This window comes from Rhinoderma darwinii, chromosome 1, assembly GCF_050947455.1.
Source record: "Rhinoderma darwinii isolate aRhiDar2 chromosome 1, aRhiDar2.hap1, whole genome shotgun sequence".
Classification (NCBI taxonomy): domain Eukaryota; kingdom Metazoa; phylum Chordata; class Amphibia; order Anura; family Rhinodermatidae; genus Rhinoderma; species Rhinoderma darwinii.
Genome location: NC_134687.1, coordinates 45,764,103 through 45,782,411, shown reverse-complemented (window position 1 = coordinate 45,782,411; position 18,309 = coordinate 45,764,103). Strand labels below are relative to the sequence as shown.

Below are 18,309 nucleotides of genomic sequence, written 5' to 3'. Positions count from 1 at the left end.
AGTCTGGTTTGGGATGCAGTTATTTGTTTTTTTTCATCTCAGCATTAATAAGGCCATAAAATTTTTCCGTCAATGTAGTCTTTGCTTTTTGCAGGACGACTTGTAGTTTTCATTGGTATTCTTTTGGAGTACATACAACTTTTTCATTACTTTTTATTTTTGGCAGACGAGCAATTCTACATAATTTTTTAGATGTTTTTTTTAGTCCCACTAGGGGACTTGACCAATGTGATCGTTTGATCGCCAACATGATACACTGCAATAATTCTTTATTATAGTGTATTGTGTCTGTCATTGTTACACTGACAGGCAGTCTATTAGGCTTTGCTTTAGGCAGGGCCTAATAGGCTCTCATACATGGCAGACCTGGGGGCCATTGTTAGGTCCCCAAGAACACATCAGCACCCTGCCATCGTAGTTTGTTACAGCTGAAACACGCAGTGGATGACGCGGACACAGATCCTGAGCCGTAATAGTACGGTCGTGATGCAGGAATTACCTGCAAACGCCGATGCTGCTGCAGAATCAACTGTAGCCTCTGGTGCCGATGTGTCCTTGCTCGTCTGACACGATGCAGGACCTGTGAGTGACGTCACAGCGTGATCTCTCGAGAACACGCTGTGTCTGCACTGCCAGAAGCTGGTTGTTCTGAAGAGAAGTTGATGATACTTCTCGTCAGAACGGCCAGCTAGTAAAAGTATTAAAAACGCCCCGATGTACGCACATAATACACGCCCAGTTGTACTTTTACTTTAAACACGCCCACTTGGACTTTTGCAAGCCTCATTTGCATAAATACAAAAATGGTCATAACTTGGCCAAAAATGCTCGTTTTTTAAAAATAAAAACGTTACTGTAATCTACATTGCAGCGCCGATCTGCTGCAATAGCAGATAGGGGTTGCAAAATCTGGTGACAGAGCCTCTTTAACCCTCCTTTACGTTCTAGTCAGCAACCACATTTTAATTTGGGCCGTTTACACAGGGAAATGTGCTGCCGCCATCGATAATGAATAGGGGCTATTAGCCTGTTTACAGCGTGGCCCCTCATGGTAACACGGCGCCCCCCCCTTTTTTCCTCCTGTTTTCCTTCAGTTCCTTTTATGGTCATTAATTAAAGGTCATTTGGTTTAACCCTCTGTTTCCCCTATTTTTATTTGGTACTTACCTGTATGAGGTCAGGTTCAGGTCAGTGGTGCCCCACCCACTTGGTCTTGGCACGCACAGGTTCTAGAAAATTCCTACAGTGGAGGAAATAAGTATTTGATCCCTTGCTGATTTTGTAAGTTTGCCCACTGTCAAAATCATGAACAGTCTAGAATTTTTAGGCTAGGTTAATCTTACCAGTGAGAGATAGATTATATAAAAAAAAAAAATTATATCTATTTATTTGCATTGTGCACAGAGAAATAAGTATTTGATCCCCTACCAACCATTAAGAGTTCAGCCTCCTCCAGACCAGTTACACGCTCCAAATCAACTTGGTGCCTGCATTAAAGACAGCTGTCTTACATGGTCACCTGTATAAAAGACTCCTGTCCACAGACTCAATTCATCAGTCTGACTCTAACCTCTACAACATGGGCAAGACCAAAGAGCTTTGTAAGGATGTCAGGGACAAGATCATAGACCTGCACAAGGCTGGAATGGGCTACAAAACCATAAGTAAGACGCTGGGTGACAAGGAGACAACTGTTGGTGCAATAGTAAGAAAATGGAAGACATACAAAATGACTGTCAATCGACATCGATCTGGGGCTCCATGCAAAATCTCACCTCGTGGGGTATCCTTGATCCTGAGGAAGGTGAGAGCTCAGCCGAAAACTACACGGGGGAACTTGTTAATGATCTCAAGGCAGCTGGGACCACAGTCACCAAGAAAACCATTGGTAACACATTACGCCGTAATGGATTAAAATCCTGCAGTGCCCGCAAGGTCCCCCTGCTCAAGAAGGCACATGTACAAGCCCGTCTGAAGTTTGCAATTGAACATCTGGATGATTCTGAGAGTGATTGGGAGAAGGTGCTGTGGTCAGATGAGACTAAAATTGAGCTCTTTGGCATTAACTCTACTCGCCGTGTTTGGAGGAAGAGAAATGCTGCCTATGACCCAAAGAACACCGTCCCCACTGTCAAGCATGGGGGTGGAAACATTATGTTTGGGGGTGTTTCTCTGCTAAGGGCACAGGACTACTTCACCGCATCAATGGGAGAATGGATGGAGCCATGTACCGTCAAATCCTGAGTGACAACCTCCTTCCCTCCACCAGGACATTAAAAATGGCTCGTGGCTGGGTCTTCCAGCACGACAATGACCCGAAACATACAGCCAAGGCAACAAAGGAGTGGCTCAAAAAGAAGCACATTAAGGTCATGGAGTGGCCTAGCCAGTCTCCAGACCTTAATCCCATCGAAAACTTATGGAGGGAGCTGAATATCCGAGTTGCCAAGCGACAGCCTCGAAATCTTAATGATTTACAGATGATCTGCAAAGAGGAGTGGGCCAAAATTCCATCTAACATGTGTGCAAACCTCATCATCAACTACTAAAAACGTCTGACTGCTGTGCTTGCCAACAAGGGTTTTGCCACCAAGTATTAAGTCTTGTTTGCCAAAGGGATCAAATACTTATTTCTCTGTGCACAATGCAAATAAATATATCTAATTTTGACAATGTGATTCTTTTATTTTTTTTATATATAATCTATCTCTCACTGGTAAAATTAACCTAGCCTAAAAATTCTAGACTGTTCATGTCTTTGACAGTGGGCAAACTTACAAAATCAGCAAGGGATCAAATACTTATTTCCTCCACTGTATGTGGCGGGAAAATCTGGTGTTTTCATTGGTTCCCTTTGGTAAAAAGGCGGGAATTTTGAATATATATTCCCAGGTTTTGGAGTGGTTTGCTGCCCGTCCGAGTTGGATGAAGAAGAGGAACATCATCGCCCCGCCCCGCCCCCTCCCTTTTATTGTCGCGGTATCTTGTTAGTGGGGGGTTAGTCGCCCAGTTTATAGGTGGACAAGGTCATGAATTATTGGTATAATATTTATTGGTTTTTAATATTTATTAAAATATTTGGTATTTATTACAAGTTTAATATTTATTTATTCTATTTATTATGTAACCCCTTAATAAATACCGCGGCCATTTTATTCCATCTGCATTGTCTCTTGGTCTTTATTTGTTAATTACGTTTTTAGTATGTGTGTTTGGAAGGTTGGGTGGCGCTTGTGTTACCAAGTTTTCTGCATTTAAAACGATACAATCACCCGATGAACGAGCGTTTGGCCGGTGTAAAGGGGCAAGCTTTATTTTGCACAGATCCGACCTGTGATATGATGAGTATGATGATTTTTTTATTGTATGTGAAGGCTCCTTCACAACGTTGGTTGCAATCTGATATTTGGAGACCAGTCATGAGTAAAAGAGGCGAACGCCACTATCCGGCCGGTTTGACGACACAAGTTTTTAGCTTTTGTCAGAAAATGGTGATTGGGATGACATACATAGTAGATGAATATAGAATTAATGAAGGTGAACTCAAACAGCGTGCAAACTCATCATGTACATGGCCATATTATGGATCCAAGTTGCGCGGTTCTGTAATACGGCACCTATAGACTGGTACCGGTCCATACTGTACCCTGTAGATTTTTTTCCTCGGAGTACAGAATATAAGGTGCTGAATGTGTGACACATAATATTACAAAATTTTTTTAATAAACACCAAATTCAGCTCTGCTACATCTGGACATCAAGAGGCTTGCGCTTTAGATGGGGAGGGTTACCGAGAACATTATAAATAATTTGTTCTATTTGAGCCTCCATACCGTACGTCTATGTATGTACTTTATATTAATATGAGAAACTACCACAATGGCGATAGCGAGACATTATGCCACACAAATCCCAGTAAACAAGCTGACATTTCCAAGGCAATAATTATCTCTGTGTGAACATCAGCAGATCATGACGTAGGGATTTTTACCCTGTAAGATATAGCTCAGCAAAACATGGGGGGAAAAAAGAAAAACAATTGGGGTATTAAAGGCTTTATCCTCCCTTGTTCAGTTTCAAATTGTGAATGGCATGTAATCCGTGTGCTGACGGAGAGGACGACATCCCCGGCCCTGTGATGTCCTGCAAAATCCCCTCATATCAAGTGTTCAAGCTGTAGATCCATGGCCGGCCCTGTACACAGCTATTAATACATGATGAAAGACAAAAGGACGCGGCACCTCCAGTGCTGACCGGCGATTCTGAGGTGAGAGGACGGCACACGACATGGGCAGAAATAAGGACAATTGTCAGGATGATTCTCAACGAGCGGCGGTAAAGTGTAGAATGAAATGACTGGACACATGAGAAGATGAGAAGCCAACAAAAAGATCTATCCGTCCGTCCGTCTATCTATCTCATATCTATCTATCTATCTATCTATCTATCTATCTATCTATCTATCTATCTATCTATCTATCTCATATCTATCTATCTATCTATCTATCTATCTCATATCTATCTATCTATCTATCTATCTATCTATCTATCTATCTATCTATCTATCTATCTATCTATCTATCTATCTCATATCTATCTATCTCATATCTATCTATCTATCTATCTATCTATCTATCTATCTATCTATCTATCTATCTATCTATCTATCTATCTATCTATCTCATATCTATCTATCTCATATCTATCTCATATCTATCTATCTCATATCTATCTATCTCATATCTATCTATCTATCTATCTATCTATCTATCTATCTATCTATCTATCTATCTATCTATCTATCTATCTATCTCATATCTATCTAATATCTATCTAATATCTATCTATCTCATATCTATCTATCTATCTATCTATCTATCTATCTATCTATCTATCTATCTATCTATCTATCTATCTATCTATCTATCTATCTATCTATCTCATATCTATCTATCTCATATCTATCTCTCTCATATCTATCTATCTCATATCTATCTATCTCATATCTATCTATCTCATATCTATCTATCTATCTATCTCATATCTATCTATCTCATATCTATCTATCTATCTATCTATCTATCTATCTATCTATCTATCTCATATCTATCTATCTATCTATCTATCTATCTATCTATCTATCTATCTATCTATCTATCTCATATCTATCTCATATCTATCTATCTATCTATCTATCTCTCTCATATCTATCTATCTATCTATCTATCTATCTATCTATCTATCTATCTATCTATCTATCTATCTATCTATCTATCTATCTCTCTCATATCTATCTATCTATCTCTCTCATATCTATCTATCTATCTCATATCTATCTATCTCATATCTATCTCATATCTATCTATCTCATATCTATCTATCTCATATCTATCTATCTATCTATCTATCTATCTATCTATCTATCTATCTATCTATCTATCTATCTATCTATCTATCTATCTATCTATCTATCTATCTATCTATCTCATATCAATTCAATTCAATTCAATTCAAAGAAGCTTTATTGGCAGGACCAAATACATATTAGCATTGCCAAAGCAAGTAAGAAGTAAGGGAATGAGGGATAGGGACTGAGGGCTTGGGGATAGGGACATATCTAGGGTCGGGGTTATACAAGTCCATGGCATATCATGTCTCTCTCAGTTTATGGCATGCAGTGACATATTGTGCCGCTGTGCCCACTGTGGTTTCCTCTTCACCCAGCAGGATGTAGAGTTTCTCTTCCTCTTCCATGGAGCTGAAGTCCGGTAAGAGATCAGAGAGTCTCCTGAAGTGAGTGTCCCTTACTGCTGAGTATTTGGAGCAGTGTAGCAGGAAGTGGGCCTCATCCTCCACGGCCTCCTGGTCGCACTGTTGGCACAGTCGGCTCTCCCTGGGCTTGTAGGTCTGTCTGTGGCGCCCGGATTCGATGAGCAGGTTGTGGGCGCTCAGTCTGTAGCGGCTCAGGATCTGTCTGTCTCTGTGGTTTGGCAGTTTCTCCAGATATGGCGCCAGTTTATATTCCCGCTGTAGACTCCGGTATATTGTCAGTTTCTGGGATGTCTTTATGTCGTTCCTCCAGTCACTGATATATTCCTCTTGGCCTTTCTATCTCATATCTATCTATCTCATATCTATCTATCTATTTATCTCATATCTATCTATCTCATATCTATCTCATATCTATCTATCTATCTATCTATCTATCTATCTATCTATCTCATATCTATCTCATATCTATCTCATATCTATCTATCTATCTATCTATCTATCTATCTATCTATCTATCTATCTATCTCTCTCATATCTATCTATCTATCTATCTCTCTCATATCTATCTATCTATCTATCTCTCTCATATCTATCTATCTATCTCTCTATCTATCTATTTATCTATCTATCGATCTATCTATCTATCATATTTATGGGCTCTAGTTCCAACCAGATGAGTCCAAGAGCCAATTAAATTTTTCTAATGACCAGCAATAAGATTTTTTTCCTCCACTGAGGCCTACCAGATAAGTGGCTGCACATAAATATAAAGGTTACTCCACACTTGCGTATGAAAATACAGATCGAATACGGACGCACACTACCTATAGTTTTTTTTACAATTTGTTCAGTTTTTGTTTCCGTATTTAGTTTTGAGCTGTCCGTTTTTTTATATCTAAGGGTATGTTCACACGGCGGGGGTCCGTAACGGCTGAAATTACGGGGATGTTTCAGCCTGAAAACATCCCCGTAATTTCAGCCGTACCGGCATGTGCAGGCGCTTGAACGCCGCGTCAATTACGGCCGTAATTAGCGCTGCTATTCATTGGAGTCAATGAATAGCGGCTCCAATTACGGCCAAAGAAGTGACAGGTCACTTCTTTGACGCGGGCGTTTAGTTACGCGCCGTCATTTGACAGCGGCGCGTAAATATACGCCTCGTGTGAACAGACAAACGTCTGCCCATTGCTTTCAATGGGCAGATGTTTGTCAGCGCTATTGAGGCGCTATTTTCAGACGTAATTCGGGGCAAAAACGCCCGAATTACGTCCGTAAATAGGCCGTGTGAACATACCCTAACTGTTCAGTTTTTTTTATTTTTTTGGCCGTTTTTGTAATATTGCTGATGTATAGAACAGAACAAATACGCACAAGTGAACTTTCCAAAAAAACGGAATATGCTTGTTTTTAACTAAACCCATTGATTTCTATGGGCTATAAAATTACCAATACGGATATTCTGGAACATTCTGTATATTGAACAAAAGGGCATGCACATAAAATAAACGTGCATATAAAGAAACTGAAATGCGAATAAAATCATTTCAGTGTATTAGCCTTCAATGAAAGAAAGCCGTAATGAATATGGATCCAATATACGGTATATTAATGTGAGTGAGCCCTAAAGGGCATGAGTTGTATGTGTCAGACCATTACTGGGTGTGAACAATAGTCATAGATTGCCCCAGGAATACATAGAGGTTATTTGCACTACTTAATACAGATGTGACAGATGTAGCAGAGCTGTCGTTCAGCTTTTTGGCGCTCCACTACACGTTCATCAACTCTCGATGGATCCTATGTAAAAAAATAAAAAATAAAGGGAGATAACAGTGGTATCGCGCATGGTACTAAATGACAAACTGAGCTGTACTACATCGGACACAATGAGCTCTACTTCACCTGCATGCACAGATGGAGCAGTGCAGAATTTATCATTGAACTGGCTACCGATTGTGCCAAATGACAAACCCAGTTTTGTGTATGAATGTAAATATGAATGTACGACTATACCATGGGCACAGTAATAGTGTTAGAGGGTGACTGAACATATATATTAACAAAACACTCCAAAAATAGAGACGCGATGATTTGGAATGTACAGTTTCCATGTTTGACCTTTCCCAGCAAACCGACGGCGTGAAGAGAGAAAAACACACCTGACAGGAAAACAGACCCTATATAATATACAGTATTATAATCAACTATTATTACCCCCCAGTATGCATGCATCACAGGCTATTATAGCCACACCATAGCCAAATACTGGATTTGTTACCACAGAATAAACCGGATAGACAGACAATATCAGATATTTATCATGCAGAACACACAGCGACTAGAAGCCACATCCTGTACGAGCCGAACAAGCATCCTATTTACTAGAGGCAGAATTTACATACACTAAATAGCCGCACTATATACACTGAGCACACACAAAATGGCAGCTGGAAACGCCACAAAGCAGCAATGCCTGAGGAGGAAGGAAAAATGCTTTATCATTTTAGCTTTATATGACATGAGGACATGCTTTACATGCGTTATCATTTTAGCTTTATATGACATGAGGAACCCAAAGACTGGGAAATGTAGGGAGACAGGGACATAGAGCCATTGCTGAATATCTACCAGGAGTAGCGTATGGAAAACTGCAGATGTATAGAGGCAAAAATGTATGACAGGGCAGGGCTGTGGTACTACTAATAATAGTCATTGTAATCTATTGCAATCTACCGCATTGTAATTAAGGCCTAGCGCAGCTCAATAAGCCATATATCATACAGGCCAGTGTTATTCATCTTACATGACAGACACAGCCTATCCTGCTCACATATGGCCACCTACATGGGTCAAATATGGATTCCGGGGTAGCAGAGCTCAATTTGTCATTGTTCATGCATCTCTGAGGTGAGATAACGCAGTACGTGCACCTGCAGTCCTATGTCATAGAACATATATTGTGATCTCGCCAATTGTAAACTCAGCTCTGCTACATCAGTTAATATGTATCTGGCACACTGGTTAAGGAAATATTAAGATGCAGGCGATCCAGCCTAATCTTCCACCCATTGTGAGAGAAGACACACGGATGTCACATTGCAGATGAAAACACTGGCATAAATTTGTTGGGAAATATCACAACCCTATTTTCCGGATAGCACACTGTGATAAATGACAGACACACAATGACAGGGATCACAACAAGGTGACATGGTGGCCTGTGTCGCTAGGCCTCTGCTATACATGAATGGGATAGAAGAATGGCAAACAATGGGGGTACACGTTCAAGGGGGTATCTATCATTCGTTGTCCAGGCCTGGCATAGTAATGTGAAAAAATGGCATAGCAATAAGAATGTCTCAATATGAAGTGATACAATGAAGCCCATTGGCATCTAGTGTTAAAATGGACACAATGGACTATTCAAAAGGTAATAGCTGGACATTTAGGGTTAGAAATGGCCATAAATGAAAAGATATAACCCACATTAGAACCCCAGTCCCATATTAGTAGATATTCTGCTATAAAACAATACAATGGAATATCTATATTGTTACACATAGGAAATTCCCAGCCGGTCGCCAATAAACGCGATGGCGATTACCACCAAGAATAGATTTTACGCAGGTTCAAAAGCAATAAAATGGATTCTTATCTCTTGCCAGTGATTGTTCCTTTACCACAGATGCCCATGATCCTTACATTTATGGCCATATCCAGCCAATTGCAACCAAAATGAGACAATGAATACTATCTGGTCATCTTAGGGTTAACACAAGAGATCCACTAGCATGTCCTAGAAATGATATAGTAAGCAGGGCATTCCGGTTACCTGATGGTGGTTGTAGTTGTTCCTCTGCTGCAGGAAGGCAGCAGCCTGGTGGTGCTGAGGGTTGAGTTGGGGGCTCACTGGAGACCTCCTGCTCTGCTGTTGCTGAGTGATATTGATCTGAGCCGAGAAAGGGCTGCTGAATCCAGGGACGTTCATGCCAGGGCAAGGGTTGGCAGACACAGGAGAGTAGCTATGAAAGAAAGCCGGGTTGATGGAGGAGGGGATGCCAGGGTAGAAGCTGTCAGGCTCCGGGCTCTGCAGGGCGTTCAGGTTGTGCCCAGCAGGGTGGGGCGCAGCTGGCTGCTGCTGGGGTAGCTGGGGTGGTGGGACTGGTGGAGGGGATGAGGTCTGCACAGACCAGGGGGTACCAAACCCGGGCAAAGAAGGAGAAGAGCCGGATCCTCCGGGGCTGTGATTGCTGGGTAAGTCAGGAGATCCGGGAAAGGAGCTGCCCAGCAGGTTGGTGCCCCCACTCAGTAGATGCCCACTCTGTCCGTCCATCTGGAGCTTGTTCTTGGCTGGCAGCTGGTGACCACCAAGAGATGGAGGAGATCCTGACACATGGGTCTCCCCAGCAGCAGCAGCCACCTCCTCTGCAGAACAAGAGCTGGAGGAGGAAGAAGAAGAGGACGAGGAAGGGGAGGCTGGCAGCAGCTTGTCAGGACCCTCCACACCCAGATCCTCTGCTTTGGGAGATCCCTGGCGATGATTAACCTCCCCAGGCTTCTTCAGCTCCTCCCTGAACGCGGAGGAGCTCTCCTGGGGGCTGAAGTCCTTCCTCTTGTGCCCCAGCTGCTTGTCCTGGGCACCGTGCTGCAGCAGCAATGCAGGCGGCGAGACCTGGTGATGCCCGTTCTTACTGTGCTTGCCAGGCGCACAGCTCACCCCTAGCAGCAGCTCATCCTGCATGACCTGCGGGTAGCTGGGCAAGAACAGGGCGCTGCCCGCTGACGAGGGGAACTGCTGGCTGCTCCTGAACGCTCCCCCACCAAATAAACCAGTGCCCCCTCCGCTGCCAGCACCACTCCCGGTTGTCTGCAGTAACCCGAACCCGTAATCCCCCATTGACACCTCTATCTACAGAGCAGCTAAGAATAGATAGACGTCAGTATATATATATATTACTAGGCAGTAGACTCCACGTATATATGATCACTCTCTATGTACAGGACACTGTTACTACGGTACAACCTTCTCTTTACAAAGTGTTACAATAGACAAGCTCCTCAGCCGGTTGCTCTTGCAGTGAGGAGGGTCTGGGGGTATGTTACAGTCCTCAGTATGGGGGGCACATGTATCCTTGGTGGCTCCTTGTTGTTGTTGCCCTATGTCTGTCCTTTACCACCCCCCTCCTCTCCTCCTTATGCCGGCTCAGTGACTGCAGCGCTGCGTTATAAAGGCAGGAAGAGACGTCAGTGTGACGGAGCTCATTACTATGTACACGGCCCCTACCAGGGACATCCTGCTGCTGCTGCTCAGTCTGAACACGACCTGACACCTTGTGCTGGGGGCTGGGTGTGGGAGGAAGGGCTGGGAGTATGGCAAAGAAGGGGTTACCGAAACCTTCATGTATCTAACACCTGCAGGACTGCCACTATGTGCACAAAGAGGGGGAGCCATGGAAGAAGAGGGGAGATGTCAAATCTAGTATCATATATGTAATAATATATAACACATGTACAGTATACTATCATATATATAACACATGTACAGGATACTATCATATGTGTAATAATATATAACATGTACAGGATATTATCATATATAAAACACATGTACAGGATACTATCATATATATAACACATGTACAGGATACTATCATATGTGTAATAATATATAACATGTACAGGATATTATCATATATAAAACACATGTACAGGATACTATCATATATATAACACATGTACAGGATAGTATCATATATGTAATAATATATAACACATGTACAGTATACTATCATATATATAACACATGTACAGTATACTATCATATATAAAACACATGTACAGGATACTATCATATATAAAACACATGTACAGGATACTATCATATATATAACACATGTACAGGATAGTATCATATATGTAATAATATATAACACATGTACAGGACAGTATCATATATGTAATAATATATAACACATGTACAGTATACTATCATATATATAACACATGTACAGGATACTATCATATATATAACACATGTACAAGACAGTATCATATATGTAATAATATATAACACATGTACAGGACAGTATCATATATGTAATAATATATAACACATGTACAGTATACTATCATATATATATAACACATGTACAGTATACTATCATATATATAACACATGTACAGTATACTATCATCTGTGTAATAATATATAACACATGTACAGTATACTATCATATATATAACACATGTACAGTATACTATCATATATATAACACATGTACAGGATACTATCATCTGTGTAATAATATATAACACATGTACAGGATAGTATCTTATATGTAATAATATATAACAGATGTACAGGACAGTATCATATATGTAATAATATATAACACATGTACAAGACAGTATCATATATGTAATAATATATAACACATGTACAGTATACTATCATATATATAACACATGTACAGGACAGTATCTTATATGTAATAATATATAACACATGTACAGGACAGTATCATATATGTAATAATATATAACACATGTACAGGATACTATCATATATATAACACATGTACAGGATACTATCATATATATAACACATGTACAGGATACTATCATATATATAACACATGTACAGGATAGTATCATATATGTAATATACAGCACATGTACAGGACAGTATCATATATGTAATAATATATAACACATGTACAGGATACTATCATATATGTAATAATATATAACATGTACAGGATAGTATCATATATGTAATAATATATAACAGATGTACAGGACAGTATAATATATGTAATAATATATAACACATGTACAAGACAGTATCATATATGTAATAATATATAACATGTACAGGACAGTATCATATATGTAATAATATATAACACATGTACAGGATAGTATCATATATGTAATAATATATAACATGTTCAGGATAGTATCATATATGTAATAATATATAACACATGTACAGGATAGTATCATATATGTAATAATATATAACATGTACAGGACAGTATCATATATGTAATAATATATAACATGTACAGGACAGTATCATATATGTAATAATATATAACACATGTACAGGATAGTATCATATATGTAATAATATATAACATGTACAGGACAGTATCATATATGTAATAATATATAACACATGTACAGGACAGTATCATATATGTAATAATATATAACATGTACAGGACAGTATCATATATGTAATAATATATAACATGTACAGGACAGTATCATATATGTAATAATATATAACATGTACAGGACAGTATCTTATATGTAATAATATATAACACATGTACAGGATAGTATCATATATGTAATAATATATAACATGTTCAGGATAGTATCATATATGTAATAATATATAACACATGTACAAGACAGTATCATATATGTAATAATATATAACACATGTACAAGAGAGTATCATATATGTAAGAATATATAAGATGTACAGGATAGTATCATATATGTAATAATATATAACACATGTACAGGATAGTATCATATATGTAATAATATATAACACATGTACAAGACCGTATCATATATGTAATAATATATAACATATGTACAGGATAGTATCATATATGTAATAATATATAACACATGTACAAGACAGTATCATATGTGTAATAATATATAACATGTACAGGATAATATCATATATGTAATAATATATAACACATGTACAGGACAGTATCATATATATAATAATATATAACACATGTACAAGACAGTATCATATATGTAATAATATATAACATGTACAGGATAATATCATATATGTAATAATATATAACACATGTACAGGACAGTATCATATATGTAATAATATATAACACATGTACAGGACAGTATCATATATGTAATAATATATAACACATGTACAGGACAGTATCATATATGTAATAATATATAACACATGTACAGGACAGTATCATATATGTAATAATATATAACACATGTACAAGACAGTATCATATATGTAATAATATATAACATGTACAGGATAGTATCATATATGTAATAATATATAACATATGTGCAGGACAGTATCTTATATGTAATAATATATAACACATGTACAAGACAGTATCATATGTGTAATAATATATAACACATGTACAGGACAGTATCATATATGTAATAATATATAACACATGTACAGTATACTATCATATATATAACACATGTACAGGATACTATCATATATATAACACATGTACAGGACAGTATCTTATATGTAATAATATATAACACATGTACAGGACAGTATAATATATGTAATAATATATAACATGTACAGGACAGTATCTTATATGTAATAATATATAACACATGTACAGGACAGTATAATATATGTAATAATATATAACATGTACAGGACAGTATCATATATGTAATAATATATAACACATGTACAGGACAGTATCATATATGTAATAATATATAACACATGTACAGGACAGTATCTTATATGTAATAATATATAACATGTACAGGACAGTATCTTATATGTAATAATATATAACACATGTACAGGACAGTATCATATATGTAATAATATATAACATGTACAGGACAGTATCTTATATGTAATAATATATAACACATGTACAGGACAGTATCTTATATGTAATAATATATAACACATGTGCAGGACAGTATCTTATATGTAATAATATATAACACATGTGCAGGACAGTATCTTATATGTAATAATATATAACACATGTACAGGACAGTATCATATATGTAATAATATATAACACATGTACAGGACAGTATCATATATGTAATAATATATAACACATGTGCAGGACAGTATCTTATATGTAATAATATATAACACATGTGCAGGACAGTATCTTATATGTAATAATATATAACACATGTACAGGACAGTATCATATATGTAATAATATATAACACATGTACAGGATACTATCATATATGTAATAATATATAACATGTACAGGATAATATCATATATGTAATAATATATAACATGTACAGGATAATATCATATATGTAATAATATATAACATGTACAGGATAGTATCATATATGTAATAATATATAACATGTACAGGACAGTATCATATATGTAATAATATATAACACATGTACAGGATAGTATCATATATGTAATAATATATAACATGTACAGGACAGTATCATATATGTAATAATATATAACACATGTACAGTATACTATCATATATATAACACATGTACAGGATACTATCATATATATAACACATGTGCAGGACAGTATCTTATATGTAATAATATATAACACATGTACAGGACAGTATCATATATGTAATAATATATAACACATGTACAGGACAGTATCTTATATGTAATAATATATAACACATGTACAGGACAGTATCATATATGTAATAATATATAACACATTTACAGGATAGTATCATATATGTAATAATATATAACACATGTACAGGATACTATCATATATATAACACATGTGCAGGACAGTATCTTATATGTAATAATATATAACACATGTACAGGACAGTATCATATATGTAATAATATATAACACATGTACAGGACAGTATCATATATGTAATAATATATAACACATGTACAGGACAGTATCTTATATGTAATAATATATAACACATGTACAGGACAGTATCTTATATGTAATAATATATAACACATGTACAGGATAGTATCATATATGTAATAATATATAACATGTACAGGACAGTATCATATATGTAATAATATATAACATGTACAGGATAGTATCATATATGTAATAATATATAACACATGTACAGGATAGTATCATATATGTAATAATATATAACATGTACAGGATAGTATCATATATGTAATAATATATAACACATGTACAGGATAGTATCATATATGTAATAATATATAACACATGTACAGGACAGTATCATATATGTAATAATATATAACATGTACAGGACAGTATCATATATGTAATAATATATAACACATGTACAGGACAGTATCATATATGTAATAATATATAACATGTACAGGACAGTATCATATATGTAATAATATATAACATGTACAGGACAGTATCATATATGTAATAATATATAACACATGTACAGGATAGTATCATATATGTAATAATATATAACATGTACAGGACAGTATCATATATGTAATAATATATAACATGTACAGGATAATATCATATATGTAATAATATATAACACATGTACAGGACAGTATCTTATATGTAATAATATATAACACATGTACAGGACAGTATCATATATGTAATAATATATAACACATGTACAGGATACTATCATATATGTAATAATATATAACATGTACAGGATAATATCATATATGTAATAATATATAACATGTACAGGATAATATCATATATGTAATAATATATAACATGTACAGGACAGTATCATATATGTAATAATATATAACACATGTACAGGATAGTATCATATATGTAATAATATATAACATGTACAGGACAGTATCATATATGTAATAATATATAACACATGTACAGTATACTATCATATATATAACACATGTACAGGATACTATCATATATATAACACATGTGCAGGACAGTATCTTATATGTAATAATATATAACACATGTACAGGACAGTATCATATATGTAATAATATATAACACATGTACAGGACAGTATCTTATATGTAATAATATATAACACATGTACAGGACAGTATCATATATGTAATAATATATAACACATTTACAGGATAGTATCATATATGTAATAATATATAACACATGTACAGGACAGTATCATATATGTAATAATATATAACACATTTACAGGATAGTATCATATATGTAATAATATATAACACATGTACAGGATACTATCATATATATAACACATGTGCAGGACAGTATCTTATATGTAATAATATATAACACATGTACAGGACAGTATCATATATGTAATAATATATAACACATGTACAGGACAGTATCATATATGTAATAATATATAACACATGTACAGGACAGTATCTTATATGTAATAATATATAACACATGTACAGGACAGTATCTTATATGTAATAATATATAACACATGTACAGGATAGTATCATATATGTAATAATATATAACATGTACAGGACAGTATCATATATGTAATAATATATAACATGTACAGGATAGTATCATATATGTAATAATATATAACACATGTACAGGATAGTATCATATATGTAATAATATATAACACATGTACTGGACAGTATCATATATGTAATAATATATAACATGTACAGGACAGTATCATATATGTAATAATATATAACACATGTACAGGACAGTATCATATATGTAATAATATATAACACATGTACAGGATAGTATCATATATGTAATAATATATAACATGTACAGGATAGTATCATATATGTAATAATATATAACACATGTACAGGATAGTATCATATATGTAATAATATATAACACATGTACTGGACAGTATCATATATGTAATAATATATAACATGTACAGGACAGTATCATATATGTAATAATATATAACACATGTACAGGACAGTATCATATATGTAATAATATATAACACATGTACAGGATAGTATCATATATGTAATAATATATAACACATGTACAAGATAGTTCTAAACACAGGAAAGAGCAAGACCAGGTATAAAAAATAAGCACCGGCAAAGTACAGCAAAACTTTATCAAGCAAGAATATGAAGACATACAGATTACATAATAGCCGTGAATGATCTGACCCAATAAAGGATAATAGGCACCTGTAAAGCGTGATAGGTGAGACGCCTCCGATAACTCGCAGTGGCAATGCAGCTCATATAGAAATAAGCATGTTGCAACTTTTTTCTCTTCTAAAAAAAATACATTTCTTTATCAAAAGATTGATATCATATCAAATGAATGCAAACAATTTATATTTGGTATCACCCAAAGTTTCAGAGTCCATAAAGTATTCTGGATGGATTCTTTCCGGTGGATTATGGTTCTTTTAGACTACAACAATTAAAAACATCTAAAAACACATACCCAAATTCCCCATCATGAGGGTTTCCATAGTAGAATGAAACCATATAGGGATTGCCAATGCAAAAATGACATTACCCATAATGCATGCATGCAATGGTAACATGACATGAAATGCCCAGCATAAATAGGCAGGACATGAATACATCCCAGTGGTGTTGGCGTTCATATGGCAACCCACGCGTTACGTATCACCGTCCTCTACGGCTTCCTGATGGGTAAATCATGTACGAGATATACTGAGAGATATACATTACATGTAATACACAACACACGTTTGGGACATTATACGGACATGTACAGAATTGTATGATATAGTTGTAATAATATTAAATTCACACCTGGGATAATATCATATATATGAACCACACATTGACAGTATACTATCATTTACACTGATCAGCCGT

The 18,309-nt window shown here is 35.9% G+C and overlaps 1 protein-coding gene across 3 annotated transcripts in view; it reads right to left on the bottom strand.

Moving 5' to 3' along the window:
• CPEB2 (cytoplasmic polyadenylation element binding protein 2) overlaps window positions 1-18,309 on the bottom strand; it is a 119,458-nt gene that overhangs the window by 97,336 nt on the left and 3,813 nt on the right. For 2 of the 3 annotated variants that reach the window (XM_075858221.1, XM_075858231.1), the window contains exon 1: window positions 9,605-10,986. The exons of the other annotated variant lie outside the window; for it this stretch is intronic. In XM_075858221.1, the coding sequence (XP_075714336.1) occupies window positions 9,605-10,669 (1,065 nt within the window). In that variant the 5' untranslated portion in view covers window positions 10,670-10,986. Of the gene's footprint in view, window positions 1-9,604; window positions 10,987-18,309 lie in introns of those variants that run through there. 3 annotated transcript variants of the gene reach the window in all.